Here is a 20,439-nt window from a genome sequence, read left to right as displayed (position 1 = left end):
TCTCTCTATGTATCAACCCTGTGATTGACTGGCGAGCTGCCCGACTCTCGCCCAATGTCAGCTGGGATCGGCTGCAACCCCTCGCGACCCTTTAGCAGTTATAGATAATGGATGGATCTTTTTCAGCTCCAAGAAAAGCAAAAAAGTCCATCACATTTCCCCAAACAGCTTGTGCAGCATAATCCTGGAGCTGTAGACAAACTGTTGCACCATGCCCAATATTTACCTCATTATTGCCGTTATTTTCCTCCTATGCAAGATTATTGGCTGATGGGACCAGAGCACTGCCAGAGAGCAAAACACAGGAGGTAATGAGGCAAACATTACACATTTGGAGCCGCTATGCAATCATTTGGCCATAAAGCACTTAGTTTATGCTGCACAAGATGTTAGGGGAATTCTGCTGAATATTAAAGGGCTATACCAGTGTGTTTCCGAGTTTCAGCTCTTTACTACAAACACTTAGACTTTACATTTTTGCTGACCGTTTACTATGCATTGCGTGTGTTTCGGTGGTCTCCACTCATTGCTGTGTGATATAGAAATCTATTAGCAGATTCTTGAAAGTTGCTTAAACTGTGAAATTTGTCAAAGTGAATGTCAAGTCTGCATTTTTATTTATTTATTTATTTATTTATGTTGCCAGTTTTACATTATGGCAGCACTGTGATACTGTGAGTACAGCATTTTCTCACAATGCTACTTTTCACATTCTATGGATATGAACGGACTTGTGTCGGATAGGCTTTTACCAGTCTGAATGCTCCCTGTTACTCAATCAGCTTTGCCTATGTGTGTGTGGTAAGATGTTCCAGCTACGAGCTATACCAAGTCACATTACACCCGCATCGCCCTCAATTGTTTCAAAAGTTTATCCGCCCGAACAGGGACTTGAACCCTGGACCCTCAGATTAAAAGTCTGATGCTCTACCGACTGAGCTATCCGGGCTCTGTCAAAAGTGTGATATAACATCTTTAAGAATTTTCTTCCATGTGTTTCGTGCCACAGTCATACTTTAGTTTTTTGAATCCTTTAGTCAACGAAGAACAGCAAACATCGTAGAAAAAAGCAGGAACACCATGAACAGAGCCAACAATACAGACAATACCATTACGTAACTGACCGAAAACAAATGTTAGTAATAAAAGCGTAAACATTAAAATGCATTATGTAAGCATTTGAAAAACAGTTTACCCTAATTTAAAACCAGCAGACTACTCGGATAAATTATTACAACATTATTATGACCGTCACGGAACCTCCTACGAGGCTCAATCTGATTTAGAGATTATAATCTACCGCTATCTAGCGGCCACGCCGCGTAGTACAGGTGACTCTCGCGCTCCGTCATACAATAATACGGAAGTAGCGGCCAAACAAACAGCTCGAGCCCGGGTAGTGTTTGTGCATTAGTCTTTTATGTTGTAAATGTATTAATGTGAGCACTGACGACCAGAACAAGGACGTCTTCTCGCCTCCACAGGCCCAGACTGTTATAGGGAGATTAGTTGTTTTTATCCTTTCTCTTTGTTGTTTGTGTAGGATCTCCATGGAGAGATACTCACTTCAGAAAGTCATCGGGGAAGGGTCTTTCGGTCGAGCTTTTTTGGTCCAGTGTAAAAGCAGTCAAGAGGAGTATGTGGTCAAAGAAATCCAGCTGCCAAAGGTATGTGCAAACAAAGATGGTGTTGCTCTGTGCATACTGTTGCTTCCCCCTCACCTGTGTGGTGGAACAGGTAACAGGGCTGTGTAACTGGATCCCTCATATTTGTAATAAGGTATGAATTAAAGATGAATAGATGTTGGATTTGCACCACCCTCTAAACTACGCAGCTGCAGAATATTTGTATTCAGACTGTAACGTTATTGCCTGGGGTCGGATATGGTAATGTTATTTGCTCTGTGCTGATAACCTACCGGATTGTTGCCTACACGGAGGCGTGGAGCCTGTTTGTTTTGCATAATGGAGAATGCATCTATGCTTGTATTTGCACTTTTATAGAATCAGTCCAAATTGGAGAGTTGTAGGAGAGAAGCCATCCTGCTGTCCAGAATGAAACATCCTAACATTGTGGCCTTCAGGGAGGCATTTGAAGGTATATTCACAAACCTAACTCTATTATTACAAGACATACAGTTATTGTTGTTTGGGCTGTGGAATATGCAGTGTGATTGTGTTTGTTTAGCTGATGACCTCCTGTGTATTGTGATGGAGTACTGCAGTGGAGGAGACCTGCTCCAGAAGATCCGGCTACAGAAAACTACGCTGTTCTGTGTTGATGATGTAGGCCTCCACTTCTAAAAACTGTTCTACTGGTTATATGTAACAATTCGTTTTATTATTTTATTTTAATGCTTTGCTTTTTGAATGTTGTTTCATTGAAATATTATATTTCCAGATTTTGAGGTGGTTTGCCCAAATGTGTGCTGCCACACACCATATCCATGACAAACGGGTTTTGCACAGAGATCTGAAGTCCAAGGTGAAGTAATCTCTGGACATTATAGTTTATACTCACTATGCATCTTAACAGATTTTATTTTATGTAAATGCACATAGATACATAGACCAGACATTATGAACTCATGAAGAATGTTTTCACAAGATTTTCTGTGTGTTTGTTCTCTGAAGCAGAACTAGAAGTTGATAATTTAGTTTATTGGTTGGGAGCATGTTGATAAAATCTCATCATTGTGAGCGCTGTGGAGTGAAATGAACAATGATGAAATTGCTGATCGAGATAAGATCACAACATTATCTCCCACTTCTGCATAATATCATCATTTTACCACGGCTGGCTGCTCTTATTTTTGCTTCATGTTAAGTCATCACTTCTCTTTCATTTCCTTACCCAGAACATTTTCCTGACAGATAATGGGACAATCAAGCTTGGAGACTTTGGCTCGGCGTGTATTCTGAACAGGTACAGGAAAGAGGCAGGTGGCACTTTATAGTTTGCCTTTTTCAAAATCAATTCTCAGTGCTTGATTTGCTGCTGTTACATTTGAACCTTTTTTTTGTTATTGTGTTGCAGCTCAAAGGCGTACGCTCAAACATATGTCGGGACGCCATATTATGTGGCTCCAGAAATCTGGGACAACAAGCCATACAACAATAAAAGGTATGTTGCTGTGATTGTTTGGCTGGTCCCTACATTTTATATGGCACAGGTTAAAATGAAAGCTTAATGACTCTAGATCAGTGGTGTAGTGGGAGTGCTACTGGGTAGATGGGTAGGTTACCCAGGAGGGTGAGCAGGTACACCCTCCTATATATTCCAATGACTTTTTGTATGATAGATGAGTATACATTAAGTATTAATAGGTAAAGCAAATAATGTATACCCAATTAATATAGAAGAACAACATCAGAGATCATGAAAATAACTGATATATGAATACATACAATTTGTAAAATGCGCTAGAGGCCAACGTACATTTACAGAGAGTGCATGGGCTTATAATGGTCTTTTGAGGAAGTCTATACGCATCAATATAGTTACTATGCTCATGTCTATAAGATAGATACAGAATGTGCATGTAATGTTATTTACATAAACTCTTGGTTGGACTGACTATATATGCAGAAAAAAAATATACTTACAGCAGGACAGGAAAACAGATAAAAGGTACACAAGATACAAATAATTAGAAAAAATCAATACAAATGACATGAATCAAAGTAAGCGTCGGTATATAGTATGTTACCCTGTGTAATGTTTGTACAAAATCACCACTGCCCTTTTATATTTCAGTGTATGTAGTGTATCTATTCTGAATAGTACTTTGGAGGCAGAGCACATGTACACCATGTACCACATTACTCAAATACATATAACATATAGCACTGTATGTGCTTTGTCTTCTTTACAATATTTTTGGTAACACTTTACTTGAAGGAATCTACATAAGAGTGACATGACGCTGCCATAACTATGGCATGACATGGTCATGAACCTGTCATGAACATTATGTACATGTCATAAACGTTTATACTGTAACTGCTTTCATTAAGTGTCATTCGGTGTTTGTAATGACAAGTTGACATTGTTTGGGTTGTCTTGATTATGACAACTTGACATTGGGATGTCCTAATATGGCAACTTGACATTAACCAGGATGACATTACCAGAAGATGTCTTTGTCATGACAAGTTGACATTAACAAGAAATGCACCTTTTTTTGTGTTTATGACAAGTTGACATAATGATTATTATTGTTATGACAAAGACATCTTCTGGTAATGTCATCCTGGTTAATGTCAAGTTGTCATTATAAGGACATCCCAAACAAATTTAATGTCAACGTGTCATGACAAAGACACCTTCTGCTAATGTCACTTTGATTAATGTCAAGTTGTCATAATCAAGACAACCCAAACAATGGCAACTTGTCATTAATCAAGTGTTATCCAATATTTTTGTATATTTATGAGCACAAACCGTTTTCATAACTCTTGTCATTGGTACTTTAAAGAGACTCTAATGCAGGGGTGTCAAACATACAGCCCAGAACCGGCCCACCAAAATGTCCAATCCGGCCCACTAGATGACTAGACTAAGAGGTGCCAGGTTCCAGGAGCAAGTTTCCACCCTGACCAGAATAGAGTCCTCTGTTATGACAATAAATACTTATAAAAAGACACTGAACATTGTGCAAAATACTGTCAATCAGCAGCTTCAGTTCATAAGAATCTGTATCAGTAAATGTCTGGATAAATGCACATGTAATGACAGCGAGAAGCAGACTGACTGAATGTGGAAAAACTGAGACATACTGTTGAAATTGCACATGTTTTTCTTAAGACTTCTCAGGCTGATTATCTGTTTTGTAACAGGATGAACATCTACAGAATGTACTTGTATATCTTAACACAAAAAGATTAAATATACAGTACAGGCCAAAAGTTTGGACACACCTTCTCATTCAATGCGTTTTCTTTATTTTCATGACTATTTACATTGTAGATTCTCACTGAAGGCATCAAAACTATGAATGAACACATGTGGAGTTATGTACTTAACAAAAAAAGGTGAAATAACTGAAAACATGTTTTATATTCTAGTTTCTTCAAAATAGCCACCCTTTGCTCTGATTACTGCTTTGCACACTCTTGGCATTCTCTCCATGAGCTTCAAGAGGTAGTCACCTGAAATGGTTTTCCAACAGTCTTGAAGGAGTTCCCAGAGGTGTTTAGCACTTGTTGGCCCCTTTGCCTTCACTCTGCGGTCCAGCTCACCCCAAACCATCTCGACTGGGTTCAGGTCCGGTGACTGTGGAGGCCAGGTCATCTGCCGCAGCACTCCATCACTCTCCTTCTTGGTCAAATAGCCCTTACACAGCCTGGAGGTGTGTTTGGGGTCATTGTCCTGTTGAAAAATAAATGATCGTCCAACTAAACGCAAACCGGATGGGATGGCATGTCGCTGCAGAATGCTGTGGTAGCCATGCTGGTTCAGTGTGCCTTCAATTTTGAATAAATCCCCAACAGTGTAACCAGCAAAACACCCCCACACCATCACACCTCCTCCATGCTTCACAGTGGGAACCAGGCATGTGGAATCCATCCGTTCACCTTTTCTGCGTCTCACAAAGACACGGCGGTTGGAACCAAAGATCTCAAATTTGGACTCATCAGACCAAAGCACAGATTTCCACTGGTCTAATGTCCATTCCTTGTGTTTCTTGGCCCAAACAAATCTCTTCTGCTTGTTGCCTCTCCTTAGCAGTGGTTTCCTAGCAGCTATTTGACCATGAAGGCCTGATTCACGCAGTCTCCTCTTAACAGTTGTTCTAGAGATGGGTCTGCTGCTAGAACTCTGTGTGGCATTCATCTGGTCTCTGATCTGAGCTGCTGTTAACTTGTGATTTCTGAGGCTGGTGACTCGGATGAACTTATCCTCAGAAGCAGAGGTGACTCTTGGTCTTCCTTTCCTGGGTCGGTCCTCATGTGTGCCAGTTTCATTGTAGCGCTTGATGGTTTTTGCGACTCCACTTGGGGACACATTTAAAGTTTTTGCAATTTTCCGGACTGACTGACCTTCATTTCTTAAAGTAATGATGGCCACTGGTTTTTCTTTAGTTAGCTGATTGGTTCTTGCCATAATATGAATTTTAACAGTTGTCCAATAGGGCTGTCGGCTGTGTATTAACCTGACTTCTGCACAACACAACTGATGGTCCCAACCCCATTAATAAAGCAAGAAATTCCACTAATTAACCCTGATAAGGCACACCTGTGAAGTGGAAACCATTTCAGGTGACTACCTCTTGAAGCTCATGGAGAGAATGCCAAGAGTGTGCAAAGCAGTAATCAGAGCAAAGGGTGGCTATTTTGAAGAAACTAGAATATAAAACATGTTTTCAGTTATTTCACCTTTTTTTGTTAAGTACATAACTCCACATGTGTTCATTCATAGTTTTGATGCCTTCAGTGAGAATCTACAATGTAAATAGTCATGAAAATAAAGAAAACGCATTGAATGAGAAGGTGTGTCCAAACTTTTGGCCTGTACTGTATATATATGTATGTGGCTCATGAACTAAAATGAGTATGACACCCCTGCTCTAATATCTGACACTTTATAGACTATTGGCCAAACAAACATCAGACAGACGTTTTAACTGCAGAAAAATCCCACAATCTTTCCTCAGTTCCCATGTTTACTTAGAGTTCCCCATTAACATAGCTTGTGATTACAATACTTTCCATTATCCAGTCTTGGATGTTGGAGTGTCAATAAACACACCAACAATGAGGAGTTTTCAAAACAGTCTGTGTTCTCAGCTCAGCAGTGATTATGTAACTCATGTGTGGGTTAACCAGTCTTGTATCTTTCTGACTGTGCCAGTACGTGATGAATGTCTGGTGTAAATGAATAACCATCTCTGTGTTTATGTGTTCTGCAGTGATGTGTGGTCTCTGGGCTGCGTTCTGTACGAGCTCTGCACCCTGCGACACCCGGTACTTCCCTTCCCTCCTCTGCATGTTTTTCGGGTTTGACTGTGGGCCCTCTCTCCAACTGCTGTCAGTGAATCATTGTATAAAGTACTTACTGCACAGTGAGATGCTACAAAGCATTGTTATAGAATGACAGAGGCCTACTATGTTCAGCTGAGACAGATTATGTGTTATGTATTTTTCATGGCTCAGATTTTGAGGCGTGGTTTGTTGTTCTGGCGATTCTCACACCTCATTCTTTTGTCCAGTTCCAGGCATCCAGCTGGAAGAGCCTGATTCTTAAGGTGTGTCGGGGTGTGTACCCTGCCCTTCCTAATCACCTGCCCTACGAGCTGCAGTATCTGGTCAAGCAGATGTTTAAGACAAACCCAAAAGACAGGCCGTCCCTGCACAGCATCCTGACCTCTCATCGGGTTTCCAGGCTCCTGCGTAGACATCTACCCTCCCAGGTACAGACGCAGTCACTACCTGTGCTGATAAAAGTGCCATTCACTGCAGTTGAACTTCCTGCATGTTGACATTTCACTGCTCATCCATCACTACGACATATTGTCACAACATGTGTCAACGTGAGAATTTAAACTCTCACACAATTTCCCCATCTGTGTTGACCCTATGTGGAATCTGACCTTTGACAAGCTGCTGTTAGTTCAGATGGCCACTGAGCTCATGTTATGTGTTTGATTTACTGCAGTGCTTTGAATCCTTTACAGGCGCTGGAGACGCAGGAACAGGGGAGGCGTAAGGGTCGATGGAATAGAGAAGAGGGAGAGAAGGTGGCTCATCTTCTGGGAGAAAAGAGTTTAATGAAATCATCAACAAATGAAGGTAGAGTCCAAGTCAAAGTTAATGTTATCATGGAAAAAGAACATCCTGAAGACTGGCAGGAGCATACATAGGGTTGTTAATTAGAAACAGCACTATCATATTTTTGTGTTTCATGATTTTATCCTATTCCTATACTACCTCAACACAGCCCTACCCAAAACACAGGGACCTTAGTCTTTCTGTAATGCTTTCTGGGAAAGGTTAAGGAAGCAGGAATTAGCACTAAAAGCAAAAGTTAAAGTGATGACAGGTGCCTCCTCATTGCTTTCTGCCGAGGAAACTATAAAAGTTTTTTATAATATCCTTACTTTCTGCTAGAACATCGCTTGAAGCAAGAGAGGTTCCTGACTCTTTTACATGTTCCTCTGTTTTTGATTATATTGTGTGCTTATTATTCTCTCCTTGCTCTTTGTGATTTTGTGTATGCACTGTCAGCAGAATAGAAATGCCCTTTCATATTAGGATCCTCTTGAGTACAACAACAACAAAACAATTCTAAGTTAACCTTCATCTCAGGCATGGAGTTACCTGAAGTTCACTGTGAGAGCAGAGAGCCGGTCCCTCGAAAGCAGTGGACTGCTGAGCCATCAGACACTGTACTGCAGGTGCTGGCCGATGCCAGCCTCATCTCATCAAACAGCATGGCATCAACCAACCAGACCCTCATCGGATCTACGCATGGAAGTATGACAGCATAAGCAGTGTTTTCTCTTCCTTATTTTTTAAAAAATTCAAGTTTGGAGGATGAAGTACAGTATCAAGGTGTAAAAGCTGGGTCCCTGGTTTTTCCAGGTGTGTCAGAGGAGCCAGAGGACAGCAGGCCGAGGAGACGATGGGACAGGGATCCTCCTGAGAGGCTTCTGAGTCTGTTGGAGAAGGCCCGGCTGAACAGAGCCTTCAGCACCTTTATAATACACACAGGAGGTCTGTTGAAATCTGAATACGATATTTTGAGTGACTTTGCTGTCGCACACAATTAACCCAAATGTGAATGTTATGATTACATTTCAGACTCATTCCACTTCTGATAGGTGTATGTCATATGTCAGTGTAGTAGGCGATAGAAACAGTCTCCTGTTGTTTCTATTTTCAGACGAGGACCCTCTGGTGGGACCCCTCTCCCAGCCGCAGGGTGATGACACTGACGGCCCTGAGCCTGAAGTGACCGTAGATGAGGAGCGTATGCAGCCTCGCTCTGATGATGAGGACACGTAAGTTATCATGATTTATAGTGTTAACAAGGAGGACTCACTTTTTTGAACTTCCAAAGCAGAGAGTATATGTAAAGTAAATTATAAAAAAAATCAAAGCACTTGGAAAAATAAACATAATCACAATAAAATTCACATCAAATATTAATGTATAAAGACAGGGTTGAATGAATCCCTGTTGAATGCATGGAATGTACTGTTTTTGTATAACATCTAATATGAAAACAAAGGTTAAATGTATTGTACTGTTTGTCCTCTCTTCACAGAGACTTTGAGGAAGAATCTCCAAGTGACTGGATGGATGAAGTTGAGAAAATGTTATCGGACCACTAAAGCCTCATTTCCTCTGAGCCTTAATCACAAGGTGGTCGCTGATGTTTACATTTACTAAAGACAATAATTGTTTGCCAAAATGTTTTCACTTTATGTGAAGACAACCAGGTCTTGATCTTATAAATGAGTACAATTTTTTGTACCAGGTTATATTCAAGTTTACAGAACACAGATAAGCTCAGACAGTAACAGTATTTTTGTGACTTTGATCACATAACTTCAACAAAACACTAACATCTGAATTAAATGTTGTTCAACTTGTTGCCATAAAAGCTTTTTTACACAAGGATGTTTGAGATGTGTGTGTGTGTTCTGTCTCTCATTTGATTTGAACATCTGCTGTGTACTGTTCACGTTACCACTGATAACATTCCCAGTAGTCTGAGGCCGTCTGGAAGCTTCTGTTTGGCTTGTCGGGAAAGCAGGAAATATTAGACTCAGAGCAGCTGGGTCTCCATGGGGTCACGCCATTTTGAGCCCGCCCGCACCTTTTGATGTCAGTTTCCTCTGCAATATCAAAAGTAGACTAAACATATTCAGTCATCGGTGTTCTTTGTCTTTTATTCTCACAGCAAGGCACAAACAGCCCATACATCTGGATCCTTGAGCTGTCGTGTTATTTTTAATTTGCTGCAACCACAATGGGGCAGACACAGGGAGATGACTACTGGTGCTTTTCGACAGTAAGTGTTAATCATGGACCACTAGGTGGAGTTAAAATCACTGATGTGAACCCTCTGTGGTGGGAAGGAGTGAGAGAAGTCACTGGCTTAGATATAATTACACCTTTGTTTAAATCCTTTTGGTATAAAGAATCAGATGTTTTTAATGGACTACGTCTTAACTATTAGCACCCTGAAGAGCATAAATATATTTAATATGAGGGAACAAGTGGAGCCTGTTACTCTTTTTGTTTTGCCAAATTACAAGCTCTGCAACATGGAGTAAAAACAGACAACAGCTTAACCACATGCTTGGCAGCAGTCAAACAAAAACCAAGCCTCACCCATGACAGTTTGGGCTCAACAGGATATAGATACTACAGACCATTGAGTCAACAAAACCATAATGGTGCTGATTCACCAACAGTCACACCAGGGATGGATTATCCTGCTGCCAAAGTTACTCCAGTGGCTGGAGCCTCCCATTGGCTGACAGGAGCTATATGAGAGCCTTTTTTCCAGATATCTGCCCACGATGTGTTTCACTGAGGAAGCCCGGGGCTGCAGCTCGCCCCTTATCTTGAAGTCACACTGAATCCCCCTCCAGGGCTCATACTCCAGCCCCCCTGGTTTTTTGTCCTATATACTGTATTTCCCCTCTGTACCTCCAAAGATGTCCATGTGTAGCAAGGATACAGATAAAGTGCTGGAGCATAGCTGAGCTACAACACCACCATGCTGTGTGTCCTGCAGATAGGAGGGTCTCCCATCTGTGTCTACGATGAGCTAGGAAGCATGTACACAGCTCAAAGTGAGGAGTCTGGGATGCTTAAATGGTACAATGATACAAGGAGGACTGTGTTATTTATTGAACCTCAGTACTTTTTGTTTTAACTAAAATCTGGATATAACTTTGAGTATAAAAGGTGTGCATTTGCATTCGCTTCCCCTAAAGAGGGACTCAATGTTGTTTCTTAAACTGGAAAAAAAAATCACATTTGCCCTTTGCAGATCAGCCCAGAAATTTTACTGAACCTTGCAACCTCTCTTATCCATGCCCAAGTGGGCACAGGCCCATGGGGCCCAAAAGTTTCAGGGGCCCATCTGGCCTTCACCTGCAAAATGTTGCTCTAATTAACACATATTGACCCCAAAGAGACACAAAAACACCACAAAGAGATGTAAAGGAACAGCAGAGAAACAACTTAACTACAGTGAGACAAAGCAACCAAAAGAGACACAAAATTACCTCAAAAATGGCAACAAAAAGATGCAAAACAGCAACAACAAAAGTGGTTGGGCCTTTTGCATATTTGTGCCCAGGGGCCCATTGTCTCATGATCCACCCATGCTCTTATTTTATTTGGCCTGGCAAACAGTACTTCCACTATGATTAAGACCACTTGTATTTTTTTGTATTAAGGTGCTTTGTATTGGATGTCCCTGAGCTTGGTGCTGACTAAATGCATCTTTTTTGGAGCACTGAATATTTGATGTTATGTTCTCTAAGCATTTTTGGGGGGTATTTTGTATTTATCTTGTGTTTATCTTGTGTTTTATCTTTTGCACCATCAGTGGGTAACGGTTAGGTCGGAGGTGACTGAAGGGGAAAAAAAAACAAAATATGAATGGCCAGTCATTTCCCTTAGCATTGTATCTGTATGTTTTTGTACACCTAATGTTCTTCCAATAAAATATTACTGAAAGTGTTAGCTGCCATATGTGTTTTCTGATCTTTAGACTATATTTTATTTATGTAAATGTCTTTATTTGACACTGATGCTAACTTTTTTTCAATTCCAGGTGTGGGTGGCAGGTTTTCTGTTGCATTAAAATTGATTGGGCCACCTTGAGCCCTGAGTCATAGGTTCTCTGTGGACCTAAATTCCTTTTTTTTTCTTTTTTGGACACCGCTTAAATGGGCATAGTTTTTCACAATAGCACATATTAAAAAAACAGCATCTCTGGGCGTCAGTGGCTTAGTGGTAGAGCAGGCGCCCCATGTACAAGGCTGTTGCCGCAGCTGCCCGGGTTTGACTCCAGCCTGTGGCCCTTTGCTCCATGTCACTCCCTCTCTCTCTCCCCCCTTCACGCTTGTCTGTCCTATAAATTAAAGGCTAAAAAGCCCCAAAAAATATCCTAAAAAAAAAAAACAAAACAGCATCTCACACTATGTTGCAGTTTAAAACAACACCATAAAGTCTAAGAAATGAGCCACTCTAATATAGTCTCAACCAAAAACAAACTAAACATTATAGTGTATTATTGGTTTGCATGCAATTGTGCAGGTGTTCTTGTTATTTAACACCTTTAACTGTGGTGTCAAGGGTGCCAAAAAAAAATATCCTGACTGAACATTTTTATGAAGTTGTACTTCAGAGAATATAGAGCAAAACAAGCAGATGAACAGGAGCTTCTTCTTGCAGGAAGGATGTGAAGTCGTGGCTGTTGTATCTCAATGGCTATCACTGGGTCAAAAAAGACATTTCTGTTTGAATGAATTGCTCATCTGTGCAGCACTGCTGCAATGAGTGTTACGAGTGGGGGTGAAAGTTGAATAATAATGTTCCTCTATGAAGTCACTGCAGTGTTTTTGTTGACAAGTACTAAGCAAAACCAGAATGCCCTGCTTTTAAGCCACACGTGGAAGTTGAGCAGTTCGCATGTGACAAATCAGTGGAATGAAGGGCATGCGTGGTGACAGCATTTCCTCTCCCTCTTTCTCTGTTCAACTTACTTCGAAGTCTGACTCATTTCAAACATTCTGCATCCTGTATTTCAGCATCTACTCCAAGTCACACAGTGAGGTTGAATCTCTGGCTACTGGTCTGACATCTAATCTGAAGTGCTTCATTGATTTTTTTTTTTTTCCCCTGCTCATCCTGCTGACCTGATAACGTACAATCGAGTAGCTTCCCCTCTTATCAAATGATGCCCAAAAGACCTTTCATTTCGTCTTTCTGGGATATTGTCTGCACACTTCGACCTGCAGCTTCTGTCATCACCCTTGATGAGATATTGACGCTTGTAATCAAACGTCAATCTCTGTTCCCCTTTTGTCTGCCGGTCAGAGAACCTGTTTTCGTGGCCTGCTTTGAGCACCATCAGCTTCACACAGGAAGAGTGCTGCAGATGCATGATGACCCAGTGATCTCTGTCTGGCTACCAATGCTTAGAAAGGCATTTTCTACCAAAGTCCTCTTTCACTTTTCTTATTCAGAGCAAACTGATGGACTCTTAGTGTTCACATCTTTTACTGCATTAGTTTCTGTACTGTATCTGAGTTTTTAGAAGACATTTATAGGCTCAGTGGTATCAATCACACAGTGAAGGAAACAATGAAACCTGCTACCATGACTCACCCAGTAAAGAGAAGTGCTGTTTATTCTTCATGGGGAGCAGTGTTTCCTGTTAATAACAAAGCACTTAAGCGCTGCAGTTGGAAGTCTCTTTGCAGCTTTAAATATGGGAGCTGTCATTGTTGTGATTATTTCAAGCCCTCTGCAGTGACCCTCCATTGTCCCCAGCCAGTGTTTTGTTGTCCCGTTTCAGACAATAGACAAGCAAGGTCTGCCGTGGAGCTCCACAGTTCATCAGCCGCTCAGAGTAAAAAGGTCAGGAACAGTTAAATTTGGATCCAATGTTATGTGAAGTGGGACAGTGCTGGCTCTGTGGAGATTATCGGAGGCCATTTGCAGTTTTAAATGCTGCTATTGTTTGTAGCTCACATGCCTGTTGACTCCTGATGGGCTTGTCCACTTTTAGGCAAGGTCACAGGCTCTGCTGGCCTGTCCCATTGCCATCCTTCCTCTGAGCCAGTAACAGATCGATAACAGACCTTTGACAGAATCTTTGGAAACTATCCTCTTGTAGCTTGCATGTAGTGTACTGAAATCAGCTGCTTTATAATGTTTTGAATTAAGTAAGAAGTACATTGTTCCATTAAAGGAGCAGTGTGTGGGATTTAGTGGCATCTAGTGGTGAGGATTGCAGATTGCAACCAGCTGAAACTTTTACCATGTGCCAAGCATTGCACATTTCTCTGATGCTGTTCAGCTCATCACAGAACAGACACTAACCCAGCACTTGCTAATGAATGTTCACCTTCTTTCTCTGTTAATTTACTATCCAGATGTTCAGGAGGGTTTTACCTGGAGCTGAATTCTCCTCAGAGGGCTCTTCCTCTTCAAAACAAACCGGTAACAACACTGAATAAAGCAGATTCATGTTGCAAATCAGCGCTTTTGTGACGTTGTTGGGCTCATCACGGAGGGGCTGCTAAATACAGTGGGCAAAGCAAAGATTTGAATGAGCCAGTGTTTGGTTTGTCCACCCTGGGCTACTGTAGAAACACAGTGCAATGTGGGGGACTCTGTGGAAGAGGACCCACTCCCTCTGCAGATATAAATGACTTATTCTAAGGTAGTAAAAACACAGCAATTCTTATTTTCAGGTGAATTCAATAAAGAAAACATACTTATTAAGTTATATTCCATTTCTGACAATAAACCCCCCTAAATCCTACAAACTGAATCTTTTAAGCGTATTTAAAATGTGATATGCGGCTGTATATTTTTGTTTTTAATCTCATTTTGGTAGCACTAATCTAAGAAAGGCTGTAAAAACCTGATATTTTTTCTTAGTAGCTTCCACAAATTGTGTTACTTTTTTTTTTGTGACAGAATAAACTCTGAATTTGAGCTGTTGCTTCCTTATCACTTCACTGATCTACACACTGGTCTAAACATGAATGTTATTTCACACACGGGCATTCCCCCCTTCAACCACTCCTCGACTTCACTATGAGTGATGCATCTCACCCCCTCCATTTTATCTCTGTTTACATCCTTTGAAAAAGCAACAATTTGCATCAGGGTTGTGAAATGAGTGTAATTTGTCGGACTGACTGCACAAATTTGATGCAGAGAAAGGTGTGAACACGTCCACAGTGAAGAGATCTACAGTGTAGCTTTGCTGTTCAGTTAAAAAAGAATACCTGATGTTTTTTTTATACCTAGCCCGCTATGTTATGTTTGTTTATCGATTTTTACAAGATCGAGTTTAACACACATTCATTCAAAGTGCTGCATATGCAACACATGAAAAAGGGAACAGCAGCGGCCCAGCACCTCACTTGAATCAAATCTTTCAGGCTTGTAATTCCGATTGTGTAGAGGCACAGTTTGCTTTTATCTCATTGATCTAAAACAACATATCCGCACTGCACAGGTTCAAACAGGAAAGAATGACAAGATAATGGTTAATGTCTTTATCAGTTTTGTCACCTGGACTTTCCGACCTCACCAATTTGCATCACTGGAAATTTTTCACACAGTGATGATCAGAGAGTATACTGTTTTGTGTTGGTGGGTGCTGATAACATCGGATGTTTGAGATCAAAAATGTCCCAATAAAATTTTTTCCTTCCCATTACTGATTCCGATTCTTGACATTGGGTATCTGCTCATACCAGTATATGTGCTGTATCATACTAATGATGTTTCACATTTTAGCCCATTTACTTAATCACATATACTGTACTTTATATTATTATTGTCAGCAATTTTGCAAACAATGCTCAAGTGTCTTCGAATGAATTTTGTCAGGGCAGCCATCAGCTATCATTCATTTCCATGTGGCATGAAAATCATTTTATAGAGTCTTTACACATAAAAAGTTCTGTAATCCATCACAGTGAGCATCACGCCTGCAGTGCTTTTGATATTACATCATCATTGTGAGGTAACTATAAATGACCTAAAGAAAAAAAACACAGTGTAGTCTAAATGTTCACTGTGATGGATCAAGAGGCAGATTTTTATAACATACAGAAATGAAAAGAAACGGATGAAAGGTCATGGTGATAATTTTTTTTTTTTTGTAAAAGAGTAAAATCTTATCCCATAACCTTTAATGTGGTATTAATGGAAAACAAGTGAAATAGTACAATCAGTATATGATGATAAAGAAATCACTTGCCACTCGTGGTTGATGCTACCATTGGAATTATTTTGGTCTTATCTGTCCGTTACATGGGACTAATTGTGTGTTTCTTTGGAGTGATTGAGATAACCTCAGGGGTATCACTGAGCCATGTCCTTCCCACCCTAAGGCCACAGTGTCCATAAATTAGGTGTCTCTGCAGGAGCCTGGTTCAAAAGGATGTAAAGGTCATATTTTAAGCATGTAGTTTTTAAGTTTGTCTCGTAACTTTCTTCCTCTTTTGGGGAATTGTTATTTAAAAGCAGGAACTTGTAGCATTAACAGTAAACATGACTGAAATTTCATAAGCGCTGTGGCTTTCAGACAAACAATGGGTTGAGCAGATGAGGACATCACCTCATCAGTGATTTTCTGTGACTAAAGGAGACAGAATTCTGCTGAGGAAGAGAGGAGAAGTATTGTTCGGTCTGAGAGGCTCTGTGGAAATTCCTCATGGGGAACATGCTGACCTCAAAGATGACCTGTAAGCGTTAGCTTTTATGTGTGGCTGTGCCGTGGACTGTGCTATGGGCATTTGTTTATGAGTCTGTGCTGCAGTGTTAGCGGAGCCCGGGCATTGCTAATCCTGCCATGTACTTAGTGGAGTTTCAGTACAAGTTCTGCTGATCAGCTGTTTAGCTACATTCTGGTTCAGTTTAAATTTGAAATATTTCTTTTACACCTATCCACAGCTGTACAGTGAACACACACAGTTTCTAGATAATATCATTTTACATTTTTAACACACAATACAGATTTCTTTATAATGAAACTACAAACACTTGAAATTATCATTGTGATGGTCTCTAAAAGTACATTTTCATCAGTATTTATATTATCATTTGCTACAAGGGTGCTTTGACAGGACATATAGGACATATGGCTGCTGTGGGGTTTGACCCAGTGACCTTTCCTTTCTCTCATGTCACACCAGTGGGCTGTCCTCTCTGGTTTGACGCTGCTGCTACTGGGAAAGGATTAACATGTCTTCATTGGCTAGTCAGACATTGTTTAAATCCCCAGGAGTTTCCGGAGAAAGAACTTCCAGCTAAAGGAGTCCCAAATTGTCCCATCGAGTAAAACATACCTAATGACAGGTTTTGTTTTCCTCTAACACACTGTTATACCATATTCCCTCAGACTGAAACTGAAACAAAGGCAGAATATTGGATGTGCTGCTGTATCTGTATGTATCTGGGATAGACACAACCTACAGTGTACAGCGCTGTGAGAGATAGGGGTGTTTCCAGGAAATGTGGATTGAGTGCCACAGCATTTATACTAAGTGTGAGCAAGAGTGTTTATGGGAATCTCCAACTGGATTCCCAGAATGGATTGAGTAAAAACTGTTAGAAGTCCCATTTCATTCATTCATTCATTCACACCTTTATTTAAACTTCTAGTGTGTAGGATTTAGTGAAATCTAAAGGTGAGGTTGTGGAACGGAAAATTCTTTCTTATGCCAAGTATATTGGAGAACTATGGTGGCCGACTTGAAAATGTGAATGGCCCTGTCTTGAGCCAGTGTTTGATTTGTCCATTCTAGACTACTGTAGAACAACATGGCAAACAAAAGGGGGAATAGAAACAGCTCATTCTAAGGTAAAGATAATACAGTGATTCTTATTTTCAGGTGATTTTAAACTAATGAAAAGTATATTCCATTTGTGCCGATAGACATCCCTAAATCCTACACACTGGACCTTTAACATTTGGGGAGTCAATTAAGGGAGACCCTCATTTTCAATGATGCAGAACACAAACAAAGACTCAAGTTCATGTTGGGGCTTGAGGCTTCTTGGCTTTCTTCGTAAAAGGTAGTAGGTACAGTTCAGAGGAATTTCAACATTTGTAATGACGTCCTCATGCCCATACACACACACCACAGACACACATGCATGCCACACACACACACACACACACACACAAACAAGGTTATTACCAAATCTGACCTTTATTTGTCAGTGATTAAAATCAAAATTCTCCAGGCATGACTTTTCTCATTTTGAGCCACCGAGCCGTCATTTTCCATGAATCACCTCCTGTCAGATCTTCGCAATTTTACATGAAGTTCTTGGCCCCTATGATATTGTTGCACACGCTCCATTTTCAGGCACAAACAGGCTCTGGATTCTTGCCTCAAGGTAAAGACTCATCCGGTCCATGAAAAGAAGAACAATGATGGGCATTGTACACACACTCTGTCATATGTAGTTGAAATGTCCCAATGTCATTTCCTGTCTGCATTGCTGAAACATATATGTAAGACCAGCATGATCTATACTGTTTTTAACAGGCCTGGCACTTGCCTGCTGCATACATGTTTTCTGTAAACACCCCGGTGCCCCGATGAAGGGAGTGTTTTATCAACATTCTGCTTATGCTTTCTGTTTCATTCCTAAGATGTTATGCAACAAAGAGCTGAGCTGGTCAAATAACTCCCCCAGGCATTGATAAGGCCTGTTTATGGTCCGAGGCGACAGGGAGTTAAGGAGGATTACATGTGACTGGTTGGTGCACTTATTTAGCCTACCTCCCTCCTTGCAGACACTGAACCCATTCCACCACTGGTTATTGGTTCAGTGCTGCCTCTGATTTTAGAATAAGTGAGGATGTTGTGCTAGCACAAGCACAACAATCTGCTTTTTTTGTCAAACCACATCCTGACTAATGGTTACTTAATGCAATGTTCTGTCTCCCACATTGTGTGTTTTATTGGCCTCTCCTTCCCAGTCTGCAAAGTTGTCTTGCAAGCAAGTAATCTGTCCCCCTAGAGGATGACAAACTTTTTATAGAACAATAATAATACCTGTTTACCCCCAAAACCAATGTGGGACGGTAAATACCAGAGATGTGGAATGTGATTCTAGTGTAACTGTGGGAAAATGTTGCAGATATCTAAATGGGCACTGGCCATTTAGATATCACGGTAATAACAGCCATTTCCTTGCAAATTTATCCTGTGCAGCATACAGGGAAAACGGTTCATTATCTTTTGCAGAGACCCCCTTCTCCCCAAATCCATTTAGTGTGACAAGCTCTTCCCTTGTCATGTGATCCAGAGCTGTGGAGTGAATCTGAGGACGAAGACTTCACCCCGATCTCACCCCCTGCCCAGCCCAACCTCGTTTTCCCCGAAAGCACACACATACTGTGGTCCCCTTAATGCCTCGGCAGAAATTACTCCTGACACGAGTTCTCAACACGCCAGAGGATCTTCAGCCAATTAGGACTGACAGAACTTCAAAGCAGCCATTAAGGGGTTCATTGGAGGAAACATGCTGGATTCACCACAGGGGAATAGGATCCTAAAGCTATAAGTTAAAGGCTGGATCCAGACTTGTTTTTGTCCCCACTTAGACCTGGAAAACTGTGATGAATAAAGCTACTCAGCCAACATCGTTTTTGTTTTGTGACTTTGGAGGATTCCAGCCATTACTTACTTATTTCTATATTGTTTCCCTAAAGGCTAATCTGTACGAAAATTTTATTAAGTGCATAAAACTATTGGATTGCAACCTTTCTTTGAATGTCATAATCTTAGAGGTATAGATGTTTACTGATGTGTTTTTATATACATATTTTCTATGCATCACTCATGCAATATTTCACGTCCTCGACCATCTTGCACTGTACAAGAGCACTTTGATGCATGCTCCCATCTGAAATTACCAGAGCAACGCAGAACAAAGTGTATGTGATGACAAGCAGCGTGGCGTCTGTGTTTTCTCATCCCGCAGCCTGCTGGGAAGAAGAGGTCAGGCTGATTAGATAACTGGTGTGTATGCAGAGGAGCCTGCTGTGCTCACGTGAGGGGGTCCGATCCCTGATACAGAGAGCTTATACAACCATAAGACTTTAGAGAATGCACAATGTCATGTTCTCGACGTTAAGCACCAAGATTTTTTTGTAAAATGGGAACCATTATGAAACTCTTTGAAGTTACATCAGTGATTGTTAAAGAGGAAAGTACTTCATTTTCTAATGTGATGTAATAATATTCACTAAGAGCTATATTTACTTCCTTTATTTAGTGTAGATAATCACTGTATTTACATATCTTAACTGCATTTGATCTGTGATTTCCTTTGATTCTCTCTGTCCCTGCCATGACCTTTGACCCAGATCAGCCATGAACACCTGGTGGCCAGATAAGAGCTGTATGTGCTGAATACGCATTGGCTGACTCACTAATGCAGTTAAACATAGAGTTAAACAATAATGTCTTATTAAAATGAGTCATCAAGATGTTCTAGGGGCACTGGACAACTTCTTGTTTGTTGCGTGCTGATGCTCAGTGAGCAAGTGGCCACGTTGCAGCTACTCACATGAGGATGCCGCTTTAAGATGTCGTGACCTGCCTCAGAGTCAAATTGTACTTGTTTGTTTTCATAGCAGCCCAGGTCTTTAACCCCATCCGTGACTTACTCACATGGCTTCAGCGCCAGAGTTATAGGTGGG

The 20,439-nt window shown here is 40.9% G+C and overlaps 1 protein-coding gene and 1 non-coding gene across 3 annotated transcripts; one reads left to right on the top strand and one right to left on the bottom strand.

The window, feature by feature from the left end:
* Positions 1-876: 876 nt before the first annotated feature.
* trnak-uuu (transfer RNA lysine (anticodon UUU)) lies at positions 877-949 on the bottom strand. Its single transcript has one exon. It is a non-coding gene; the product is annotated as a tRNA-Lys (tRNA).
* A 409-nt stretch (positions 950-1,358) lies between these two features.
* Positions 1,359-9,623, top strand: nek3 (NIMA related kinase 3). Of its 2 annotated transcripts, none has more exons than XM_078166948.1 (13): positions 1,359-1,667; positions 2,004-2,097; positions 2,188-2,285; positions 2,401-2,484; positions 2,858-2,925; positions 3,037-3,123; positions 6,911-6,965; positions 7,211-7,411; positions 7,676-7,790; positions 8,307-8,474; positions 8,583-8,714; positions 8,884-9,001; positions 9,268-9,623. In XM_078166948.1, exons 1-13 carry the CDS (start codon positions 1,551-1,553, stop codon positions 9,332-9,334), a joined length of 1,404 nt encoding a protein of 467 aa, XP_078023074.1. In that variant the 5' UTR covers positions 1,359-1,550; the 3' UTR covers positions 9,335-9,623. The 2 variants fall into 2 exon arrangements, with proteins under 2 accessions (XP_078023074.1, XP_078023073.1); XM_078166947.1 differs by having other exon boundaries at positions 1,364-1,396; positions 1,544-1,667; positions 2,004-2,285.
* Positions 9,624-20,439: the final 10,816 nt, after the last annotated feature.

This window comes from Epinephelus lanceolatus, chromosome 4 (genome assembly GCF_041903045.1).
Source record: "Epinephelus lanceolatus isolate andai-2023 chromosome 4, ASM4190304v1, whole genome shotgun sequence".
NCBI classification, from domain to species: Eukaryota; Metazoa; Chordata; class Actinopteri; order Perciformes; family Serranidae; genus Epinephelus; species Epinephelus lanceolatus.
Note: the sequence above shows the minus strand (reverse complement) of the source record. Positions and strands in the feature narration are given on the sequence as shown.